Source organism: Pectinophora gossypiella, chromosome 19 (assembly GCF_024362695.1).
Source record: "Pectinophora gossypiella chromosome 19, ilPecGoss1.1, whole genome shotgun sequence".
Taxonomy (NCBI): domain Eukaryota; kingdom Metazoa; phylum Arthropoda; class Insecta; order Lepidoptera; family Gelechiidae; genus Pectinophora; species Pectinophora gossypiella.
The window spans coordinates 7,354,719-7,379,079 of NC_065422.1; the positions used below are offsets into that span (position 1 = coordinate 7,354,719).

Here is a 24,361-nt window from a genome sequence, read left to right on the forward strand (position 1 = left end):
TTGTTATATAGCAGATTCCACTGTGTTACCAGTTAATTTCTACTCTTTTTTGCCAAACTGGCTATTTTGTTACAGTTCATTTGTATCTTTATTTTAACTGAAAAAAAGATGCTATTTTATTATTTCTTAAGTATTAATTTGTATCATTGAAAATAAATTACATTTACACTGTTAACAATTAGTTTCATTGTGTCTTCCAAATGTTTTTTGAATACAACTGTGTAATGTGTGTGTAATATGCTTTATACCCCCTCTGTATGATTGAGGGGAAGGCTGTGCCTAGCAATGGGACGGACGCTGGAATAAAACAAAAACTATGAATTTTGCGATGGAAAATTCTCTCTCTCTCTATTAAAGACTGCGCTCTTGTCGGTGAAGTAATCGCCATTCCTCTCTTCTTCCCGCCAAAACTAGTTAGCTGCTTAGTTTTTGTAGTAATGAAAATGGGAAAATTCTACGTGATATTAACTCAGAATCATGCCCCTCAGTATTCTATGTCGTGTATGAGTGATTACAAGCAAGTCTCTCAGAGTGACAAAGTGTATATCCTCTGGATGTGGTTAAATTAAAATAAAAAACGCACAAATAATTTTTAATATATATATTTAATTATATTAATTAATTTATCAATATAGGGCGTAACGCAACGGGCGTGGCGTTACGAGGTACAACCGTCCGGGAATATCACCAAAGACAAATCTACGCGAACAACTTTAAATAACTATATTACATTTATTCCAAAACATTCATTACAGGTACATACATTCATTTAATTAGCCAGTATTCGTATATTTAGGGACACATTTCATATAATCTACAAATCACATTTTTAAATTTCTAGTCTGGCAATGCGTTTTATTCATCTAAATCTAAAGCATTAAGACTAGTAAAAATGATAATTTTGAGCTACATTTATATGAAACATGTCCTTTTACACGTTTTTGAAACAATATTCTGATAGAAATTGTGCTGAGTCACACGAATACACACTAATTACGATGGTTCCTCAGTTCCAAAAACATATTCACAACCCTCGAATACCAAAATCTTTAAGTCTTCATCCTTGTAAGTTAGAACAAAATAAGTGCATAGTTTAAGAAGCAGCTTGCGCGTGTAATTCACAGTGAATTTAAATTTCTTTTTATATGGTAATAAATAGAATCAAAAATGACATCTTAAGATTGTGAATAGTTAGGAAGACTATCAAACCTGCAGGTCTTAAACGCAGTTGGGAATAAGAGAGAAAACTACGCACAAAAAGTAAAATTGGCAACACCGCAAATGAAGGAAACTTTAGATTTTTTCAAACTCTCATTCCCAAAAATGTTCTCGTTATCTTTTTATTTAATAAAATATTTTTTGTTAGAGTTTCACATTCAAATACTTGAAGTCTAAATTGGTGTTTTGAATTCAACAACCATTGGTATATGAGTATTTGGACTTACGAAATTAGAAGGCACGAAGTTAGCCGGATGGACTGAGCATTTGGCTAATGACGTCATTTTTGTATAGTTTTCGGATTCATATTTCTACTATTGTACCAATTCTTAGTTGATCGATTAGACTTGGCGCATTCTGATATACATAGATAAAATATAGACATCTTTGGGTAAGGAACTATATCGAATATGTAATAATTATAATATCATTTGAAAGTACATAATATATTGGCAAGATTATTTAATTAATTCTTTAATATGCTATTACATGTGCGTAAACCTATTACTAAAAGTCGAGTGATTCTTCTAATTTCTAAGTCCATTAAAACTATTTTCTAACTAATATAATATTAGCAAAACAACACACACAGTTGAGAGAAAATTAGTGAACTATATTAAGGATTGCACAAACAATTATAAACGTAAGAATAAGCTCGTCAGGTCCCGGTAACGTCGCGACATTCTACATCTTTACAGGTGATTTAGGTGTAAGAAATTGCTTGTATTAGTTACTTTTTTATTCACGTAAAGACTAAGGATGTCGCGTTAGTACTAATGTTACCGGGCAGGTTATCTATCTATACATTACACGAGAAATAATCCATACATGATTCTACCACAGCCATTTCTCGCAATCACTGATATTTTCTTTGCGTGACTAATTTAATAATATTTACTTCCAAAGTCTAATGATATTACACCATTTGAAAATTGATTTAATTTTCCGTTTTTATCGGACGTGGTGTATATCAATAACAAAAGACGATTTGAACTAAAGCATTTTACATATAACCCTTTCGAGCCTACTTGGCACCCTGCAGGTAAGCGACAGCGTTCCCTGCAAACGAGCGGCCCCTGTTTCGCCTATGTTGTGAGCTATGTACCGATAGGCACGCGCCGTGCTTTATAAACACGTCGCTTCCGAAAAGTGTCCTGTGACCCGAACGGGTAGTATTATAATGTTCTATCTACCGTCAAAAATAGATAATTCTAATAATACTTTTAACTTCCATCGATTTGACGTACAAGAGTACAACGCGAATTATAACCGAAACTGATTAAATTATGGGCATCTTGGGTGTTAAAAAGGCCACAAAAGCAGTATTGCGATTTGACATCTGTGCATATGAAAGTAAGTTCGCAATGCAAAGATGAATTGCTTTGATGTGGCCTTCTTAACCTCCTTAGGTACATCTATTTCGATACTGTGTAAAAAATATACTACTATTTTCACAATATGCTGAATCGCCTGCGACAGATCCGTCATACATAACCACAGTTACAAACGCTTGTGTCTAGTTCAAACATTGTGAGTGATGCTACGTTTTAAACAGACATCATTCACGTCATATTACAATGTTGAAATATTTAGAAAAAGCGACAAAAAACATTTATCATCGCCACACCCTAGACACTTCATACAAACAACCTCGTTTTACACAGACATTGACGTTATCGTACACACGCATCTTCCTCTGTGTGTGTGCGGGAGGAGGGGGGTGTATCTTAGACGCTGGTGGAGAGTTACCCTTCTATACATAGTATTATTCCTTACTTTCAGAACCTAGTTCACCACCTACTGGTAAACTGTCTCATAGCCCATGTGCTCGATAAGCGTAGCGAACTATCTGTCAGATAAGTTCTGCATAGTCTATCATATCGGGAAGTTTATCAAAAATGGTGAATGAGGCCCTTGGCCTGAAGAATAGCCGAAAGGATGTATAATTTTAAAAGTCACTTATCAAAATGTAGTGGAGGTACAAACTTACGCATCTAATATTCAAATTATCAGCGTTTAAACCAGTGATGTACGTTCCCGAGAAGATTCCCACTTTGGGAACGTTCCCAGCAGTAAAAAAGCGCAATAGTAAAAAAAAAGAATAAATAAAGTACAAGATACAATTTGAAAAAGAAATGGAGCCACTGTATTAAAGTTTCACAACGGGAATATCCCCATTTTAGGAACATTCTCGGGAACGGCAGATTACTGGTTCAAACCATTCAGTTTACATCAAAAATAGATTAATATCTATACAGCAACATATTTTATACTAAAATTTGAACAAACTTTGAAACTTGATAATTCGTACGTTACAAATACTGCTAATTTAATTTTAGTAACGCGAGAGAGTAAGTACGAGGTCATTCTAAAATTTCTCATGTTCTTTTTTCGTAATTGTACAAAGTTCCATAGAGCTGATTTTAAATGGTATAAACTGGCAACACTGACAATAATTATGACAGATGTTGGTGTTGCCAGATTATACTTTATTTTTACATAATAAATGCCTGAAGGGGGGATGACGTACTTTTTGCCTTTCGATAAGAATAAGGTGGTTAACTTCTGAATCCTTTAAAAATACAGTTCTAAAAACTGTAGTAATTTTTCATTACTCCACTCAGATACGGCGGGAAGCCTTTGACATAGAGCGACTATCTAGTATGAAAGTAGCATTAAGTCTAGAATTAAATTACTTGTGCATCTTCAAAGATACAGGAATACATACGGACAAATATATGTGAAACATTGATATTACCAAAGACATGTTTTTTATGTTTTATTTTTTTGTTTTTTTTTTTACTACGTCACGTAACATAGTACCTTTGGCAGAGTTAGCAGGGCGATATTTACCGAATAAAATGTAATTTTAGGTACATCCAAGTTTTAATTAAAGGCGGTCTTGTACGTTTCCGTTGTGCCAATGCGAATATAAAAATTTTAAAATCTCACTTTAGCTTTAAGAGTTTAGCTAAATAGCTAAGTTTCAATAATGCAATGTTTATTTGGAGATTATCAGAAGAAGCAAATAAACAAATTCGATCTTCTGTTAGGACGATATTTCTGAGCAATTTTTAACCCATATTCGGAGTTTGACCAAAAATAGTAGAAAACTTGTTACTTAAGAGGCAACACCTATTATAACCTGAAAAAATCAACTAGCAAAACCAATATTCTTTTTAGTCTCCAAATCTAGGGAGGAGATCAGTGGTGATGGTTGCATAAAACCAGTTTTGTACCATTTTTGTGCAATCTTCTTATAATAGCAAATTTTTTTAGCTATTATAAGGTGTCAAAATCATTTAGAAATTACTCTTCCAAAAAAAAAGTACCCAAGCGCTTGATTAGACAATAGGCTAGATGACTGGGTCAAAAATAAATAAAACGCTAATCTAGAAATAGAAACCAGTCTAAGATGATTAAAAAGTAATCTCATTTTTTTGACTGATTTATTAAATTTTGACATCATACGTGGGTATTTCTAAACTTTTTTTTTTGTTTTTCGAAACATCTGTCCGGCCAAGTAGTTAGTGCCATTTGCGGCAAAACTACAATAAGTCACGTCAAAAAAGGACGTTATTAGTATCTCATTTGACTAGGTTGTCCTCTTGCCTATTGCGTACGTAAGTAACGCTGTATACTTGATTCAAATCCATTTCGGGATATCAAAAAATGCTGCCATATTCTTTCAAAAACAAAATAAAACAAAAGTATTTTCATAGAATAAATTGTATAGCCGTGTCTATATATAAATATAGCTCTGGTGCGATGTCGACTGGTCGCCAAAATTACAGTAAAAGCAGTTGGTACCTGTATGGAAAACAAATAGTTTTATAAAGCTCGTTACATACAAAGACGCTAGAGAGAGCGTTTCGGGGAGGATTTCTTTGTAATATTCCAGTTTTCTACACTTCACCACACAGTGATTCGAGAACGAGACGTGATGTTATACAAACTTCTGTTTTCTGCCTCGATATCGCTTTTGTACACCCTAGTTAAGCTTGGTCTAGTTGCTAGGTATTTTTCTTTCCCATGGATTGTAAGGTCGATGATCGTTCTCACTTACTCTAGTGACATTCAGGCGAGAGGTGGGGGAGATTTTGGGGGTGAAGGGGGCGCGGCTTTAAGAGAAAATATGTGTATTCAACGACTTCATCACGAATCACAAGCAGTGAAAACTCAGCATCGTGTCCATTTCCGGAGAAACAGACGCTGTTTGTCAGTCGCTCCTTAATTTCCTTGAGCCGTCAGAAGCCCCACACGTCGCTAGTGCTAGTTTGTATTCAATGTAATGTACCTGTCTGTCTGTGGTGTCCGGGAGTAACAAATGTTTCTTTCTTTCTTTCTTTTAGTAATACATGCCAGTGTCTCACCCGTGTCATCACATGTTCTGCCACTGCGTGGTGACGAGCATGTTGGTGTCAAGCGCCCGTGCGATACGTTCATGCAGTCCGTGCGCGAGCCACACACGACGCAGCTTCTCGTAGCGTTCGGGACATAGGTGCAGTGGGTTGCCGCGCCTCAGGCCCTGGGGAAATTATATCTCTGGTTACACACATGGTATAAGAAGACCAACGGGCCTAGCACCGTAAGCACGCGACTCTTTCTCGCCGTGACAGAGATCATCTGTCTCTCTCTGTGCAGTACTGTGAGAGAGTGACGGGTGACGTATGTTTACGCGCGCTTAAGGTGCTACGTATATGTTGTACTTTGAAAATATGGAACACCATATTTTCACGTTCAGCTGCTTATCTTCCCACGCAAGTTGTAAAATCCTAACAGGGAGATTATATGGCGTACCATCAATTTTATTTGGTGTAAGGAGGGTGTATACCTGGTCGGTCTCGCCGTAGTGGTCGAGGTAGGGCGCGGCCAGCATGGCCCCGCGGGCGGGCGCGGCCAGCAGCAGCAGCTCGCACTCGCGCACGCGCAGGAAGGCGCCCGCGCCCGCGCCGCACTGCAGCGCGTGCGCCACCACCGCGCCCACGTGCTCCGTGCCGCCGCTGCGCCCGCTCTGCGGACAGGTTCACCGATACTGTTAGAATTTGTAACCCTAAAAAGATTGCTATAGCGTAATGATTTCAATTCCAGATGTTAAACAAGCTTCTAATGTATACAACTGCAGAATTTCATTTACATTCGACTTGTAGATTTTGCGTGATGCGCGAACAATCTCGGAAAAATGACTACTCATCTCGAGTAAACCATTTTGTAAATAAGCCTCACTCACCTTACGTATCTCCGTCTGACAACAGTAGCTTTGGGAACAGAGTATCTGCCCGCAGACTAGACACATGGTCGGGTATTTACTGTCCTCCCTCTCAGAGTTCGGACACGAGAACTCGGAGACCACGTTCATTAACTCTGAGAAGTCGTCCGGTAGAGGCATCAGTTTCGGAGGCTCCTCCGCATCGAGTGCCACAGGTGAGATAGTATCCCCACACAACGCCGCCCATTCTAAACATTTCTTCCTCGCTATAGGTACTTCTATCAAGTCCTGAAAAACAAATGATTACTTTGAATGCAAGATCGTTCGTTAGAAAACACTTATAATTAATGATTATATTTCAGTTCAATTCTTCTTCTATCTAGTATGCTACAGTGAAAAACTATCATATCATTTACTCCAGAACGCCGAGGAGAAGCGAAGAAACTCTTCAAAAAATTCAGGTGAAAACTAGGTAAGCTTGATGAGATTGCGGTCAAATGTAAAGCTTTAATCCATAAAATAAACTAACTCCTGCATAGTCGTTATATAAGCTGTACTAGAAGCTTTTGTGGCTCAATAATAGCTGTAATCGATGAGTCATAGTGCGGTGAAGGAAAACATCGTGAGGAAACCCACATTCCCGAGAAACGTATTTTCGGAGGTATATGACCTAACCTGTATTGGGCTTGTTTCCCCTTCGCGGGTTGGAAGGTCAGACAGGCAGTCGCTTCTGTAAAAAACCGGACCTGTCAAATCTTCAGGTTAGGTAAGCGGACCCTGTGAAAAACGGGATAATGCTAGGGGGGGATGGGTCATAGTGCTTTACAAATGACACGAAAGAAAAAGACAAAACTAAATAAAGTATACAAACCTTAAAAGTACAAGGAAGGTCTAAATAACCACACATTGTTTCCCAAGTGTCTCCATTAACGACTGTCAGTTCAGTTGGCGGTATGATATCACTTAGGAAGTGGAAGAACAAGCAGCAGCAACGCAGGAACCTGTGGCATTGTCTCTTAACCTTCTCCCATATAGCTTCCGCGTTCAGACCTTCTATATCCACTTTTCCTTTACGTAGCTTCTTGATAAACGGCAGTAAGTTTTCCAAGTCTGTCTTTGGTGAGCCACACGCGTCTTCATCCATAGGTTCTGCCTTATAAGCCGACAAGTCTATAGCCAGCATGGCTCTAGTAACATCCGCCCTGAACGCTTGAAGCGTGAACTGTCTTGCCAGGTGATTAGGTCGAGCCGTGCCGGAGTTTTTGCCAAATAATGAGGGTGCTGTTAAGACTAGAGCTACCAACGTTCCGAAAGAATCGTGGGTGGTCGGATCTGTGTTTTCTAAAGTGTGTAGGGCACTCAAACAGTGGTGCGAGAGGTGTTTGGGTGTCGGCCATATTGCGGGAACTATGGCTACTAGGCGTATAAGTGCTTGTAGCGCGTCGCGGTGTCTTGCGGGAAGGTCGCCCAGTACAGGTCGTTCCTCCGCTTGTAGTACGGCGTTGGTGCTAATCACAGTGTATGCTGTTGCTCTATAGAGCGCTGCAACGGATACCATACTGCCGGATTCTGATAAGCTACAAATTCCGGGGAGAATCTGAAAATAAATTTTGTAGACATGATTCTTGGGCTTTTTAAAGACATTTTCAGACACGCGTTAGAAAGTAGGTTAGGTTTATTACCTAAGTATAATTAGATAACTTTCTTTTGTATTTAAATCACTGTCGCCGAGGACATTATAAAAATAAATACACCTAATTCACGTTCAAATTCTTCCAATGCGTTTCAAATAAGTTTTAGAAGGTAATCCAAGAAGGGAAGGGAATTCAGGCATTTATCAGTGAAAAACTGCCTGCTTGAGGTAATAATAATCAATGTTCGGAAGACTGATTAATGTTGTATTTAGATAATTTTGTACTTACGGTAGCAAACTCCTCAATCAGCGATTTGGTCACGTCATTATAAGTGGGTATCTCTCCTTCGAAATGTATCAGGAACTCATGTGGCAGAAGGGTCTCCGAGTGCGTCAATACGTAGACCTCAGATTCATCAGCTGACTCGTCTTCCATATCAGAAGACATCGCTCCGACGCTCCTCGCGCGCGCTTGGCAATGCATCTCTTCGCAATATTCTGTGCAGATATGTTCTGATGATACTTGGTGCTTCATCTTAAGGATTAAGTTTACAGCTTCGGCGTAGGTTTCCTCAGTGATTGGTGGTGGGGTTCCTGTCGGTAGTGCCGGGCTCGGTAATAGAGGGAGAGCAGTGTTGCAAAGACGTTCGCAGAGAGGGCAGAGATATTCCTTCTTTTCCACGTCGAAAGCTGCCGGCTGACGAAGTCGGTACGGCCTGGGGATAAATACACTCGCTGATAATAGTCTCACGGCTCATAGAACATAACTGGCAGGTAGTATGTAGCTATCAGGTACTTTTTCGGCAGATTTTTGGCTATCAGACAGTTTATTAAATACAGTAGTGAAACTGGCTATAGGACAGCGACGCATTAGTTAGCTAAGCAACGTTGCAATAGTGTCCTGTCGTTACGCTGCATTGGCGTGTGGCAGCCTTTGACTGCCCAAACAGTTGTGAGACTTCAGTGGAGCAGTGCAGTGTGGAGCTTAGCTTAGCTTAGTATACCAACCTGCGGTTCTCCTTGTCCAGCACGCTGTCGACGTACTTGCGCCAGCAGCGCGCGTGCAGCGCGTGCCCGCACGAGGACACGTGCGGCTGCGCGCCCACGCCGGCCGGCAGCCAGGCCTCCAGCCAGTCGGCCGGCACGCGGCCCAGCCCGCCCTGCCGCGCGCGGTTCAGCACCGTGGAGTGCTGGGCGAACGCCACCAGAACTAGCGGCTCCGATTTTATTTCAACGCGCGCCTGTGGGAAATCTCAAACTACTTATTTTGGAGTCAATTGAAGTGGACTGAAATAACGGACGTTGAACTATACGAATCTTTTTTACACTTCGTCATTTTTAAATCAGTTATTTGAAAAACTTTCTTTCACGAAACAGATCACTTTATTCTAGAGATAACTCTTACGGGTCAAACAAGACATGTTCAAAAGGCCACATTGATGCAAATTCATCTAAATAGCAATATTGCAATTAGACATTAGCGCATATGAAAGTAAGTGCGCAACGCCAACAAATGTCAAAAAGTATTATTGCCGTTTTAGATGACACTATAGCTACTCGCTACTATCAAGGGGCGTACATAAACTCACCTCCTCCTGGCACATGATGCATGTCCGTGGCGGCTCGGGCACGCCTCCGCCCCACACGCCGAGCGCAGCGCCCGAGTAAAGTGTACGCAGGTCCTGCTCCTCTTCTGTCACCTGCAAACAAACATCACTTACTTTCTTACAAACATCAGTTACATTATCCTTCGTTTGAGTTGTAAAGTCAATGATCGACCTCACCCACCCTGGTTAGGGTGACATCGAAGATCCAACTGCGAAATACATCGGTAAAGGTTCTATATAACTGAGTTAGTTGTAAAACTCACCTCTGTAGTAGTTTCCTCGAACAGTGTCGCGTTGTTCGATATGAAGTTGTTCATTTGCGTCTTGATTTGCGCCATCAGCTTTTCTCTGCGTTCCGCTGCCAACTTTGCGCGGCGAGTTTTCTCGGCGTCTACGGATATATTTCTCAGATCAATATACGTGTGCGGGAAAGGCTTCCCCGAGCGACCATTTGCGAAAAAGGGTCCTACGAAAGGGACCTTTTGGGACTAAAGGTCATTTTGAGAAGAATATTCCCCCATGCTGTTTCAATACGAGTTGGTGGTGAGGTTTGAGCTCACCCCTTTTGCCGTTGACGACTTGGCTGGGCAAGTACTCGTTACTTGTACTAAACTCACCCGCGGTATCGTCAGAAGTGGGTTTCTCCTCCTGGTCCGTTTCCATGTTCTCTCCATCGCCCATATGCTCATCTGACTGTCCGATCAGCTCTCTGTTTCAAAACACAAAATTTCGTTAGGACACGGACCTTCTGTACTGCTCATATTTAAATAGAAAAAAAAAAACTCAGTAAACTATACTAATTTCTGCTAAGTCTTAAGATGTAATGATATAAGTAGTGGTGAGTTATCATCCCCCTCGCCTGAAAAGATATGCCTTTTCGCTCAAGTAGTAATTTCTTTCAGGCAACCTTTGGATGTCTTTAGTATGTTGTGTTGGACTGGGAGCAAACAAAAATATAGAACGCAATCCGATGCTTGTCTTCGCGAACATGTAGTAAAACCGACAGATGGATCATGTGTTTTCTAACATGTTGGACCATTGTATACGGCTGCAAGTTATCGTTCCGACCGCTTGTGGCTCTGCGGAGTTAATACATGGATGTTGGAAATGTCGGTAAACGAACCTGCACTTGGCTATGAGCCAACGAGCGAGCGGACGGTGCGCGTCGACGCGGACGCTGGCCGCTATCTTCTGCAGCTGCGCCAGCAGACCGCAGCGCGCGGCGCGGGACGAGAACGCCAGGAACTCGTAGTGGCCGGACTCTTCATCGCGGAGCGCGTAGCCAATGAGGTGAAGTGCCTAGTGGAGAAAAACGATTTTCAATCAAAAACACAATACCGGGTTTTTACCACGTTACAAGACCAATGGCTTTTATTTCCTTTGATGATTAAAGTTTGTCTTGTCATCGTGGTCAAAGTATTGGCCAATCTTTTAGAGGGATGTTTAAGATTAAGTTGAGTTAGGTTGACGTACAACCCGTGTGGAGTTGCTGATCTCCCATCGGGCGCGTCCCCAGGTGGCGGATAGGGGAATGCCCCCCCAGATATGGGGGGGTACCGGCTTCGGCCGGCGCGGACCAAAACAGCGTGGTGGAGTCACCCTTGCTCGTGGCCCTCTGCAGGGACGAGGTGGTGCGCAGAGTGGACACAGGAGGGTGACCATCCGACGGCGTCTCTGGCTTCGGCCAGACGACAGGGGCTTCGGCTCCACCGTTGGCAGGGGCGGCGGGTCCGGCAGCAATGCCGGGCAATGGCTTCGGCCACCGTCGGCCCGACCCGTAGCTCAGACGCAACGCTGTCTGAAGCGGGGGCCGCCTTCGCACGGAGCGGAGGGGGCCGCGAGGAAGACAACCTCTATAAAAAATCACCGCAAGCTTAAGTTGGTGGTGTCCGGCGATGGGCTGGATGGTCTGACGGTCAGGCCGCTAGGACTACCCTGGGGAGACAACCCCAGTAAATAAAACCGTCCCAGAAGTACTGGACCATGGAAGCGCTCAAGAATAAAACTACCCACGCTGGCAGCCGGGAAACCGGTGAATCCAGTGAAAGGCCCCCAATCGTATGTGGGGGGGGCTGCGAACGCTCCGTAGGCTCTGATAGCCTTCGTAAATCAATGACCGACAAGGTAGACTTCTACCCGGCGTTCAACGCCACTACCGGACGAGACTCGCGCGCGCCAGCACCGTCCGCACTTCCCGAAGTGCGGGTGGTGCTGGAACGCACCCCAACACCGACTTTGACATCAGCATCTAGTGCTGAAGGAGCTGCTCCTGGGCCTAGTGCCCAGTCAGAGCAGCCAAGAACACGTCCTTGCCTCGCTTCGTCCTCGGACGAAACGAGTAGTCTAAGGACAGTGTGCTCGATGGAGAGCGTGACCTCCCTTCCGGAGGGCAAGCTATGGCGGAAACGGAAGACGGCTTCGCTTTCGGACCCGTCCTCTGATGACGGGGACCGAGTGTCGGAAACGGCACACGGCTCACCCGTCCTCAGGGCTCGGGCCAAAAGGGGAAGGGGACGCCCTCCCACTACCGGCGAGTACGTCGGCCTTGCGAAAGCCAAGGCTGAACATAACCGCGCGGTACGCGAAGCCCTCAGACTGCAGGCTGAGGAGGAAGTGGCCAAAGCGGCCAAGAGGACCTTTTACCTCCGACGGTCTAACCCGTCGTCGGAGACGGAAATCCAGCTGGTGGACTCGGGCTCAGAAGCCGTATCGCTTACGGCCGCAGAGCTCCACGAGAAGGCGACAGAGGCAATTGGCATCGTTCGCAACGTGGCTGTGAAATCGGGACAACTGAAGGGCACGTTCGTACGTGCCCTGAAGGATGCCGCACAGCTACTCCAAGAGTCTCTGTCTGCTCTGCATGCCACGTCGACCAACGACGAGACGCGCAAGCTGCGGGAGCAGAATGCTCGCCAACAGGCGAAACTCGATGCGCAACAGAAGGAGATTGACGTGCTCCGAGATGAGATGCGCCAACTAAAGGCTTCGCTGGACTCAACCCAGAGACTGCCATCGCCCACTCCCGAACCGCTCGCAGAGAGCCTGCGCCCGGAGCCGGCGTCTAAAGTTGTGCGCGCTAACGTACCCAGACGTGCAAATCCGCCGCCAGTCACGAGCAGTAGAGCCGTGTCTGACAAAGAGGAAGACCTAGCCGCGCAGATCATAAGTCAAGTTGGCTTCATGATCGATGCGAAGCTGGCAGGTCTGGAGGACCGGCTCCTGCCTCCGAAAGTGATGCGTCCACCGCTGGCGGCGGATCGGAAAAACGCACTCACATACGCTGCTGCAGCGAAGGCGTCTGCTGCAGCAACGAAGACTCCCGCCACAGCTGTGGCTAAAAAGGCGACTGCCACTGCGGCCACGACCGCTAGCACCTCACGTGCTGCCCCGTCTGTGGCCTTGCAAGGCCCGACAGCGGTGGCCAGCAGCTCGACCTCTGCGCCTCCAAAAAGGAGGAAGACACGCGGAGGGAGGAACAAGAGGAAGAGGACAAGGACTGCCGGCCATAATGATGGCCGTCCAATGCCCCCGGGGCCCGATGGTGATGGCTGGACCGTCGTCGGCCGAGGTCGAAGGAAGGAGATGGCTCCTGCTCTACCGCCACAACGCCCAAAGGCGCCCAGGCTGCGCCCACCGCGTACTGCTGCGGTGGTAGTGCAGCTGCAGCCGGCGGCTGCGGAGAGCGGGGCGAACTATGCGGACATCCTGAGGGAGGCCAAGTCCAAAGTGGACTTACAGAGCCTCGGCATCTCTGGCCTCAGGATCCGCAAAGCGGCAACCGGAGCACGTGTGCTGGAGGTTGCAGGCGCCTCAAGCGCCGAGAAGGCAGACTCCCTGGCTGCGAAGCTCAGAGAGTCTATGAACGGAGACGTTGTTAAAGTCTCCAGACCCACAAAGTGCATCTCGATGCGCATCGTGGGGCTGGATGACTCCGTCTCCGTTCAAGAGGTGATGGAGGCGGTGGCCAAGGCCGGGGGCTGTTCGGTCGACAGCATTAAAGCGGGGGTCATCCGCGAAGGTGCGGGCGGCATGGGCTCGCTGATGCTGAGCTGCCCCATAGCAGCCGCTAAAAAAGTGGCTCAAGGGCGCCTCTTGGTGGGCTGGACTTCTGCCCAGGTCAGGGTGTTGGAGCCCCGTCCGCTGCGGTGTTTCCGGTGCCTCGAGGTTGGGCATGCGCATGCCCTGTGCAAGTCCGAGGCGGACCGGAGCACCCAGTGCTTTCGGTGCGGCCAAACTGGTCACCAGTCCGCTCAGTGCACCGCTACCCCGCATTGCACTGTGTGTGATGCGGCGCGAAGACCGGCGGAGCACAGATTGGGCAGTTCAACATGTACTGCCCAATCCAAGAGCAAAAAGAAGGCTCGCAATGGCCCTCAGGCCCCCTTGCGACCTTCCCACCCGCAAGCTGCGGGACGTGCCGGTGAAGCAATGTGCACCAACTAATGGCCCTCAGCATACTGCAAGCCAACGTCAATCACTCTGCCAGAGCCCAGGATCTTCTGCTCCAGAGCGTGGCGGAGTGGTTGATTGATGTCGCGATGGTCTCGGAGCCATACTCGGTCCCTCCTCGGGAGAACTGGGTCGGAGACCGGACTGGCATGGCGGCGCTGGTCTCACGGACTGGGGCAGGGTTGCCTCCATTCGAGCACATTGTGCGAGGTGGGGGCTATGCTGCCGCGGTCCTAGGCGACGTTACACTGGTCAGTGTATACTTCTCGCCAAACCGCAGCCTGTCCGACTTCGAGCAGTTCCTGCTCGAGGTCGGTGTGCTTGTGGGGCAGAGACGCACTGTCCGTGTGATAGTTGCTGGCGACCTGAACGCCAAGTCAACGGCTTGGGGCTGCCCGGCGACCGACGGTCGAGGCGAGGCAGTGGAGGAGTGGGCGTTGACTGCCGGATTGACCGTTGTCAACCGTGGATCGGTGAACACGTGCGTGCGGCAACAGGGTGGCTCTATCGTGGACGTTACGTTCGCGGACGCTGCCCTGGCGCGCTGTGTTCATAGCTGGGAAGTGCAGGAGGACGTGGAGACACTGTCGGACCACTTGTACATCCGATTCAGTGTGTCCACGCTTCCTGGTACCCCGACGAGCCCGATCCGACCCCTGGAAGGCAACGGTCCCAAGTGGGCAATAAAGCGCCTCGATTATGACGCGCTGGAGGAGGCGGTCATCGTAGAGGCGTGGCTTCATCCTGGAGTCTCTCAGGACGTGGAGGCGGAGGCTGAGGCTATTCAGGCGGCTATCGCCAGGGTGTGCGATGCCTGTATGCCGCGAGTTAGGGCGCTTCCTGGTCGGCGAGCGGTGTACTGGTGGTCCGCCGAACTCTCGCAGCTGCGCGCGTCCTGCGTAGAGGCGAGGCGCCGGTACACCAGAAGCCGAAGACGTCGCATCCGAGACGAGGTGCTCACAGCACAGGCCGCCGATGCGTATAGAGAGGCCAAGAGGGCCCTGCAGGTGGCTATCGGGGAGGCCAAAGACTTGGCGGAACGAGAGATGCTGGAGTCTCTTGACGTCGATCCGTGGGGCAGGCCGTACAGGATGGTGAGGCGTAAGCTTCGCCCCTGGGCTCCCCCACTGACTCAGAGTCTCCAGCCGGAGCTTGTGAGCCAAGTCGTGTCGGCCCTGTTTCCGAACAGGCCAGAACACACGCCTCCACCGATGGCGCCGCGCAACGAGCCGGGCGATGAGGCAGAGGTGCCCCCTATAAGCGAGGCTGAGCTGCGGGTGGCGGTGCGTAGGCTTCAGGCCAAAAACACCGCCCCAGGCCCCGATGGCATTCCCGGCCGCGTGTGGGTTGCTGCCTTAAGGGCAGAGGACGCGCTGGAGCCATGGTTGAGAGCTCTCTTCACAGCCTGTCTGGTGAGGGGCCAGTTTCCGCACCGTTGGAAAACGGGGAAGCTGGTCCTAATCAAGAAGGAGGGAAGGCCAGCCGACGCACCGTCAGCTTACAGGCCAATAGTGCTCCTTGACGAGGCCAGTAAGCTTCTTGAGCGAATTATCGCTGCTCGGGTCATCGAGCATCTTGAAGATGTCGGTCCGGACTTGAGCGCATGCCAGTTCGGTTTCCGCAGGGGCAGATCCACCATCGACGCAATCGCGCGGGTGAGGGCCCTAGCGGACGCCGCTGTAGCTCAGGGGGAGGTCGTCTTGGCGGTGTCTCTGGACATCGCCAACGCCTTCAACACCCTGCCCTGGAGCTGCATCCGGGAAGCGCTCAAGTACCACGAGGTGCCCCCGTACCTCCGCCGGTTGCTAGCGGCATACCTCTCCGTGAGGGCCGTGAGCTTCCCGGCGTCTGAGGGATGGCGAGAGTGGTCAGTGTCGTGCGGTGTTCCACAGGGTTCGGTCCTTGGCCCGCTCCTGTGGAACATTGGCTACGACTGGGTGCTGCGTGGAGCGAATCTCCGAGGGGTCGACGTAACTTGTTACGCCGACGATACCCTCGTGACGGCTCGAAGCAGCACCTACCGAGAGGCTGCCATTCTTGCCACGGCGGGTGTGGCGCACGTGGTGGGAAGAATTCGCCGTCTGGGGCTTGAGGTGGCTTTGTCCAAGTCGGAAGCCCTGTGTTTCCACGGACCTCGAGCAGCGCCGCCAACCGGTGCGCACATTGTGGTGGGGGGAGTTTCCATCGGCGTCAAATCGACGATGCGTTACCTAGGCCTCGTCCTAGACAGCCGATGGAACTTCCGTGCGCACTTCACCGGCTTAGCGCCGAGACTGGTTGCTGCTGCTGGCGCGCTCAGCCGGCTGCTGCCAAATATTGGTGGACCGAAGGTGGGCTGCCGTCGCTTATACTGCGGGGTGGTCCGCTCAATGGCCCTGTATGGCGCTCCCATATGGGTAGACGCTCTTAGCGCCCACAACAGGGCCCTCTTGAGGAGGCCTCAAAGAGCCATGGCCACAAGGGTGGTGAGGGGGTACCGTACCATCTCGTTCGAGGCTGCTTGCGCCTTGGCCGGTACCCCCCCATGGGAGTTGGATGCCGCAGTTCTGGCCAGTGTTTACCATCACACGGCTCGAGCGCGTGCTGACGGAAGTGCGCCGTCTCCGGAGGAGATCTCGAGACTGAGACATAACGCTCGTCGAGATACCCTCCTGAGATGGTTGCAAACGTTGGAGTCGCCGAGTGCTGGCCACAGGACAGTGGGGGCGATACGACCCGTTCTAGACGAATGGGTCAATAGACGGTTCGGGGCGCTTTCTTTCCGCCTGACGCAGGTTCTGTCCGGGCATGGCTGCTTTGGCAGATACCTGTGCAGGGTCGCCGGAAGAGAGCCGACCTCAGTTTGTCACCATTGCGGCGCCGCCGAGGATACGGCGGACCACACTCTCGCCGCATGCCCAGAATGGGCTGAGTCGCGGGCACGACTCAGGTGCGTGGTGGGCCAGGATCTGTCGTTGCCTGCCGTGGTCTCGGCCATGGTCGGCAGCGAGAGAGCCTGGAGAGCGGTATACTCCTTCTGCGAGGACGTGGTGGCGCAGAAGGAGGCCGCCGAGAGGTCGCGGGAGGCCGATCCTGCGTCTGACCCGATCCGTCGGACTCGGGTGGGACGGAGGAGGTTGGCGCACGATCGGCGCGTCCCGTAAGTGGGGATGCTGGTGACGGATGCGGGGGGCGTCCGTCACCTGGCACAAAGTCCCCGTGTTGGTAGGCGTGCGTGTGTTCCGCGCGCCACTGACGATTACGAGCACTGAAGGGCTCACCGAGCCGGGTCCGTATGGACACCGCCTGGGAGTTGCGGAAGTATGCGGGCGCGTTCCCGTGGCTCCCACTCAGGCGGCAAGATGAACACCGTTGGGTTTTAGTGGGTAGGCGGGATACTTGAGATCCTGGAGTCCCACATAACCCGCCGTCATCCCCATGGCGGCGGGTATGCGTAAATGCATTTCCCAACGTTAAAAAAAAAAAAAAAAAGGTTGACGTACAAGATGATTAGAAAGAAAGACAGAAAGAAAGAAAGAAACGTTTATTATAAAGGGACACCACAGTAACAAATATAAAACAAATAACAATTACAATAACAATTACAATCTCACCTTATGCACTTGAGTCTCAGAGAAGGACCTGGCGCGCAGGTCCAGCGCCCGCTCCAAGACAATGCGAATGACGTGTAACGCGGCATCCGACTGTAACAGGGAGGCAAGTAGGCGGAATGGCGGCGTCAGCTGCGGCAGTGGCGGTGGTGGACAGCACTCCGGAAGACCTATGGGAATGACAACAAACGGTATTCAATCTGTTTTAAAATCAGCATAACATAATTAATAACAGCTTTTATACATCCCACTGCCGGGCATAAATCTCTTTTCAACCTCTCCCGATTGATGGTGGAATATGCATTGCATTACGCTGCTCCACTATGGGTTTAGATCACTTACATTCGAGTCAATTTCAAAAAAGTAGGCTTTCAAAATAGACCCGACTAAATCGAATTGAATCGAACTCGGGAAGCTTTGGTCGTCAACGCGTCTAGCCATTACAATAGACAAACACAAGGCACGAGATGGGCTGAACAACAAGTTATCAAAACACACGCTTTTAAACTCTAGATGAACCAGCGTGATGGGCACCAAAAGCCAGAAAATAATTGAAGATTATACAAACCAGCAGCCTTCCTCCGATTCCTCTGTTCCTCCTCACTCCTCGAGAGTTCCTCCCGCGTGTAGTGGTAGAAGAAGGTGTCGTATTCATCATATAGATGCGGCTTCAGTTTATAGACGCCGCGGTTGCCGCTGCCTGTCGGCTTGGTGAAGTCTGCCACCTCGTGGATTACTGCTTCCAAACCTGTCTCGTGGGATTGGTCTTCTGGTAACGACCTGGACATAAATTTCAAATGTATTAAAGAAAGTTGTGGGAATCAAACCCGGTATGTTCGCTTTAGTTGTTAAAGTCTTGTCATTACACTAAGGCAGGGACAAAAGATATATCAGAAGGCAACTCGTTAATCTAGGTCCACGCTGAGAAAATTAACAGATAGTAGTGGCTAGATTACACTTAACTATAGTCTGCGCGTAAGTCCTTGGGAGTTAAACAGACCACATCGAAGCAATTATTAAAAAGCAATATTGCAATTTGACATTTGCGCATACAAGAAACAAGAAACAACAAGAAACAAGAAACATTATTGTATATAAAAGTATACTTGCATATAAAAGTAAGTGTGCAATGCAAACAAATGTCAAATAGCATTGATGTTTTTTTTTAAATGAATTGCTTCGATGTGACCTTTTAAGCCCCCTTGTTACCGTTTGAAGTATGCGGGGGAAGGATCCCTCCTTCCCTAATTGTCTTAATTTTCTCTCATTCCCCCTGCATACCTCAACAGCGGGGGAATGAGTCAGTTTGGTCTACTACACTTTTATTCTACAGTATACGTAGTGACATATTCTACTATACTACAACAACAGCCTGAAAAGAACACATCTAGAAGATGCCATAACCACTACTTTACTGTTACTTAAAATTAGATTAATTACCTCAGGAACTACAAACACTGATGCTGTATATCTACACCTTTTGTAACTGAGGATACTAAATACTTGTTTGACTTGGGGAATAGAACACAAAACATGAAATAGAATCAGTATTTCGCAACGAATAGGTACTTTAAAGAGGTATATTCTTTACCCAGAGTTCGCGTGTCTCGACTCCATTCTTCGTATCCCGCTAGGGATACAGTATGAAGACAATATGTCAATATCTACATCACGGAGCATTGAGTAAGAGTCATCATTCAGTTCATCAAACTTATATGAAAAATATAGGAAAATTATATGCTGGCAAGCGCGGGACAAAATGGGAAGCACACGGCGCAATAAGAAATGACGTAAACCGCGCCCTATTGACCGGATTATTCGCAACAAGCTACATTCATACACAAACTCCTCTTTCTTATTGCTCCGTGATCTACACTAACATTGCCGATTCGAATCTCTTGACACAAGACAAATTGAAGAGTTGAATTTTTTGTAGAGTTCATTCAAACTACAAAAGTAACTAATTGTCTATTTGCCTTATACCTTTTCACGACAAAACCACTGTGCCGAAACTTTGGATGAAAATTGGCACGTAGACAGATCACCCAAAGATGAACTTGTACTACCCATAAACACCTATAATCGGTATGTAAAGTTACTTACATAGTCGATGATATCAATGAATAATTAAATGACTCACCTGTTCAGTTCAGAATGCGGCATCGGTTTGACGCAGAGCATCTGTATGATCTCCTTCTTGGTACGATCTTCGTTTGTCACCTCGCCCACGCCTGGGACGTACCGCGATCCCACAACTGGACAAACATAACAGTTTTAGTTTTACGGATGTTACTGATCCCTCCCCTCATCAAACCATTCCACCAAGCAGCTCCTGTAAGGGTTAGTGGAGTCACTCACAGTAGTCAGTAATGATCGTTTCCTAGATTGATCCGACCGGAAATCGAACCCTGGCTTTTTTTATTTTGTGGACAAGTTTCCATTACACCACAAATGTCGAGAGATAATTATCAAATTGAAAATATGCGCTTCTGGTGTAGACCATCTTCCTCCATATATTGTATTTTTTTTAACTGACAATTGTGTTTTACGTTTCACGTGCCATGACTCTTGTTGCATTATAAGTAAACATGTATCTACAAGGAACATTAAAATCTACGGTTAGACACGTTAAAAATGTATTCCTAATAATCATCTTACTTGTAACGAGTAATCCTAGGAACTCCTCCACCATGCTGATGGTGTGGCGCAGCGTGTCGTCCTCAATGTGCTTCTGTTCGAAGTCCGCGCTGGCCCAGTCAAGAAGATTGAATTTATTCAACACGTGGATTATGAACTCGTTTGACTCTATCAATGATGCTCCGATCTGTAGAGATAAGACTGAGTTCTTCAACTTGGAAATATCTTCTTCTCAGTACATGCGCAATCCAGACACTCCATACAAAAGGCGTGCCGCGTAACACGTAAGTGCGAGTGAGACAGAAAGTCCGTGCGCAATCTCCTATTCCTTAACGCTTTACGGCCGTTTAAAGTGAGTCCCAGCTGGTAGTGAGGTAAATTAACCTAACCGTTACCTTACTTATCCCCCCTCTTTATTGCTTTTCAAGTAATCTCACACAAGAATTGGTGCGAGGTAGTGTCCGTCCCATATAGTACTATTCTTTATTATTGACGCAAGAGAGAGAAAGCGTAGATTTAACTCTACTAACGTCTTTAAGTATGTTACCTTTTAGCTAGTAATGAAAACAAACCTGCAACATAACGATGTCACGGTCCAACATCTCAGCGCGGCACTTGACGTTGTGGTAGAAGTAGAGTTGGTTCAGCAGCGCGAACCCGTTGCGCCGCCACATGCCCGCGTGCACTTGCGCGATCATCGCCATAGTCTGCAGTACTGGCTCTGTAAGGAAAAAAGACAATAATTAGCCTGCATCATAGACCTCGTATAACAAATAGACAATAATTCTCTGAAAAAAGTGTCCATAGCGCATCTTGTCACAACAGACGGCGTGCATCGACAATGTACTACCGATATTTGCACTTTATTTGAACAGCCATAACATCTTAATTTGAGGGAACTTATACTATCTACATAACTTAATGTATACGTATTTACAACACAGGTCGGACGCTTTTTTAGAACTCATTATCGAATGTGAGTCTATTTGTTTATAGGATGTCAGTGGCCTGCATTTATATATTACGAGAATTCTGTCGAAACACAATACCTTTTCCCTTGTCTTTGATGAGAGTGGAAGAAGGGAAAGTGGTGTGTCAGGATCGAAGCAATTCCACTGCATTAAGTGGTATCTGCCTACCCCAACGGTACAATTATTTTTTAAGTTTTACCCGACGCAATAATTAAACACAAAAATACCACGGGTCTGGTCTAAAGCCTCAGACAAGGTACCCTGGGCAGACGATAGCTGCCCAGGGTAACTGACACTTTTTCCTCTAACAGGTGTACTCACCTATGAGCTCTTCGGGTGTAGGTTTGGGCCTCTCGGGGCGTTCGAACTCGCGGCTGTGGTAGTTGAGCCCGTGTCGTTGCAGCTGCAGGTGCAGCCCGGCTATGAACCGCGACAGCGGCCGGTGAATCGACACCGGCTCCGAAGATACGTCGTACGGTATCACCGATGCGCTCTGGTTGCCTAGCTCTGTGGGGAGAAAGGGATCGTCAATTGGGCAGTTTCCTAGGTCAAAGACAAATTATGGGATTCCGATCACTAAATAAACACAGACCTAAAGGTGACGTCAAAGATTTAGTTTTTTTCTATTTATTTATGAATTTTAATAAAGAAAAATCTAGTAATAACTGCGACATTTTGTCACGTTTTTCTATGACGTCACAGGTGTGTTGAAACGTTTAGTAAAAAGTAACTGATTTGACTGGTTGGAAAATACCCTCAATTCTAGGCTTTTAAAAAGTAAAGCCGTATCTGAAGAAGCCGTATGGAATAGGCATAGCCACAAGTCGATAGAAGACAACTTGCTAAATAAATAAGAAGGCCTTAGACAGGATGTGAACCATCAGTTGTCTTTTATGACAGGTCCGGAATGATAATCTTTGATTATAAGTTTACCTTATACTCTTTGGCTATGCTTTTCCTGGAAAGAAGTCTTTTAGCTGTTGGAAAATTGTGATAACAAATAGTTGCTAGATAGTATCTGATCATTTCTTATCCATGAAACATTTTAAAATCGCATAGATAATTCTGAGTGAGCAACCGACCTCTTACAACGAGCGGCGGCGCGGTATACGTCTCGCCGTGCCTGCGCAATGCCATGCGGTACGCAGACGCGATGAGCCCGCGCTCCGCCGAGCACCACTCCAGGGACAACGTGATGCTATGAGCCAGTTTCACATGGAGATTGAAGGCCGATTCCCATTCCGGCTCGTATTCCATGTGTTGCCCCACCTACAAGAGAGAACCATTGTTTTATAAAAGATAAAGAAAAGGGAAGGTGGCATGGTAGCCCATTTGGTAGAACGCTTGCCTCTCTGAGAACCTGCACAGTTACAACGAGCCTACCAATAATTGTCGAATTTGTTTTCGAATTCATGTTTGGATCATAAATGATTATCACGTGCTCGGCGGTGAAGGAAAATATCGTGAGGAAACCTACATTCCCGAAAAATGCATTTTCGGAGGTATGTGGGCTGGTTTTCCCTTCGCGGGTTGGATGGAAGGTCAGAAAGGCAGTCGCTTCTGTAAAAACCGATCCTGTCAAATCTTCAGGTTAAATAAGCGGACCCTGTGAAAAACGGGATAATATTATAGAGATGAAGTCTGAAAAGGGAATTAAGTAATGGGGAATATAAACATATATGGCGATGTATAAGAGCGTTCACTGTTCACTCAGAACTGTTATTGATATGCACTAATTCTTGAGCGAAGTTGGAGCGGACAGTCATCGGTTGTCATAGCAACTTTCGGTGCAGATTTATTGAGTGAACACATAACATAAGCTCACAACTATATCCCAATTGGAGTAGTCAGAGGAACGAAGCTCTGTAGAAATAAAAAACAGTGTGCTTTTTCATAGAAATTCCATAAAATTTTCGTTTTGACGGTTAGTAAAAAGTAACTGATTTAACTAGTTTGAAACTAGTACTGTCTTTGAACCCACCTGCCTGACGACGGAGTCCATGCCCTGCATCATGACTAGCAGGTTGAGCAGCAAGGACTGTCCATGCAGGAAGCCCTTGCGGAGATCGTCATCGAAGCTGGTCGGCACCGAGCCCAGCAGGTACTTCACGTCGTACAATATGAACTGGGCGCGCTTGAACGCCATCGACACGTGGTTGCGGTCGAATTCTAATCGACCCTGCAAGATAAGATTTATAACCTCTTTAAGACCCGGTTTTCCAGACAGAATAGTTAAACCTGAATAGATATTGGGCCTTACAACCTTAAATTCAATTTATTGATGACCTGGGAGCCAGTCATGTTGGTTTGAAGAAATGTTCCACTATCACCTTTATTAGACAGCATTTTTACATAAACTTGCTGGATACAGTGACTTCACTTGTGTGAGCTGAGCGATGACAGAGTTCATTAACGGCTGACATGGCTCAAGTAACGATTACATATTTACTTATGTAAATATTAGCCGGGACCGACTGCTTGACGTGTCCTCTTAAGTACTGAATCTTATATTTCGGACAATCAGGTGATCTCATCCTGCAATGTCCTGACAGTCGCACAAAGTACTTTTTTTTCAAACCGAACCAAACAAAATCGAACCTTCTTTAGACTTCAGAGTTGTGGACGTATCCTACGTAATTTCTTTACTGCCAGTCAGCAGATGTCTTTAGGCAAGGTGAGAATACTTGACAGTTTACGTGATTCAATCGCGGCACCTACCTTATTATTGCACCGTCGGTTACATTCGCTGACGAATGTATTTATGACGATGAAGAGGGCGTCGTGCTTCGCAATGAGATGGTGCGCAAGTGTCGGCGTCGTGTACAGCTGTACCGACAGCGACGATATCGAGAACGAGTGGTCGTGGTCGTCGCGAATGAAGTCCTTTAGGATCGACCCTGGAAAGGAATACTTATTTATTATTTTCGTCCATACACAGAACCTTAATGATTATCACGTTTATCGATGAAGGAAAACGTCGTGAAGAAACCAACATTCCCGAGAAATGTGTTTCGGAGCTATGTGACCTAACCTGTATTGGGCTGGTT

At 46.9% G+C, this 24,361-nt stretch overlaps 1 protein-coding gene across 4 annotated transcripts in view; it reads right to left on the reverse strand.

The window, feature by feature from the left end:
* Positions 1-586: 586 nt before the first annotated feature.
* Positions 587-24,361, reverse strand: part of LOC126375414 (E3 ubiquitin-protein ligase UBR1) — a 47,012-nt gene continuing 23,237 nt past the window's right edge. For all 4 annotated transcript variants that reach the window (XM_050022324.1, XM_050022323.1, XM_050022325.1 and 1 more), the window contains 20 exons: positions 24,033-24,211; positions 23,296-23,493; positions 22,397-22,583; positions 21,636-21,821; positions 20,916-21,064; positions 20,365-20,530; positions 19,847-19,961; positions 18,275-18,486; positions 17,710-17,876; positions 10,791-10,966; positions 10,285-10,376; positions 9,931-10,058; positions 9,650-9,760; positions 9,069-9,301; positions 8,350-8,776; positions 7,299-8,024; positions 6,449-6,715; positions 6,053-6,232; positions 5,592-5,746; positions 587-5,028 (listed from right to left, as the gene is read on the reverse strand). In XM_050022324.1, the coding sequence (XP_049878281.1) occupies positions 5,600-5,746; positions 6,053-6,232; positions 6,449-6,715; positions 7,299-8,024; positions 8,350-8,776; positions 9,069-9,301; positions 9,650-9,760; positions 9,931-10,058; positions 10,285-10,376; positions 10,791-10,966; positions 17,710-17,876; positions 18,275-18,486; positions 19,847-19,961; positions 20,365-20,530; positions 20,916-21,064; positions 21,636-21,821; positions 22,397-22,583; positions 23,296-23,493; positions 24,033-24,211 (4,046 nt within the window). In that variant the 3' untranslated portion in view covers positions 587-5,028; positions 5,592-5,599. The remainder of the gene's footprint in view (positions 5,029-5,591; positions 5,747-6,052; positions 6,233-6,448; positions 6,716-7,298; positions 8,025-8,349; positions 8,777-9,068; positions 9,302-9,649; positions 9,761-9,930; positions 10,059-10,284; positions 10,377-10,790; positions 10,967-17,709; positions 17,877-18,274; positions 18,487-19,846; positions 19,962-20,364; positions 20,531-20,915; positions 21,065-21,635; positions 21,822-22,396; positions 22,584-23,295; positions 23,494-24,032; positions 24,212-24,361) is intronic.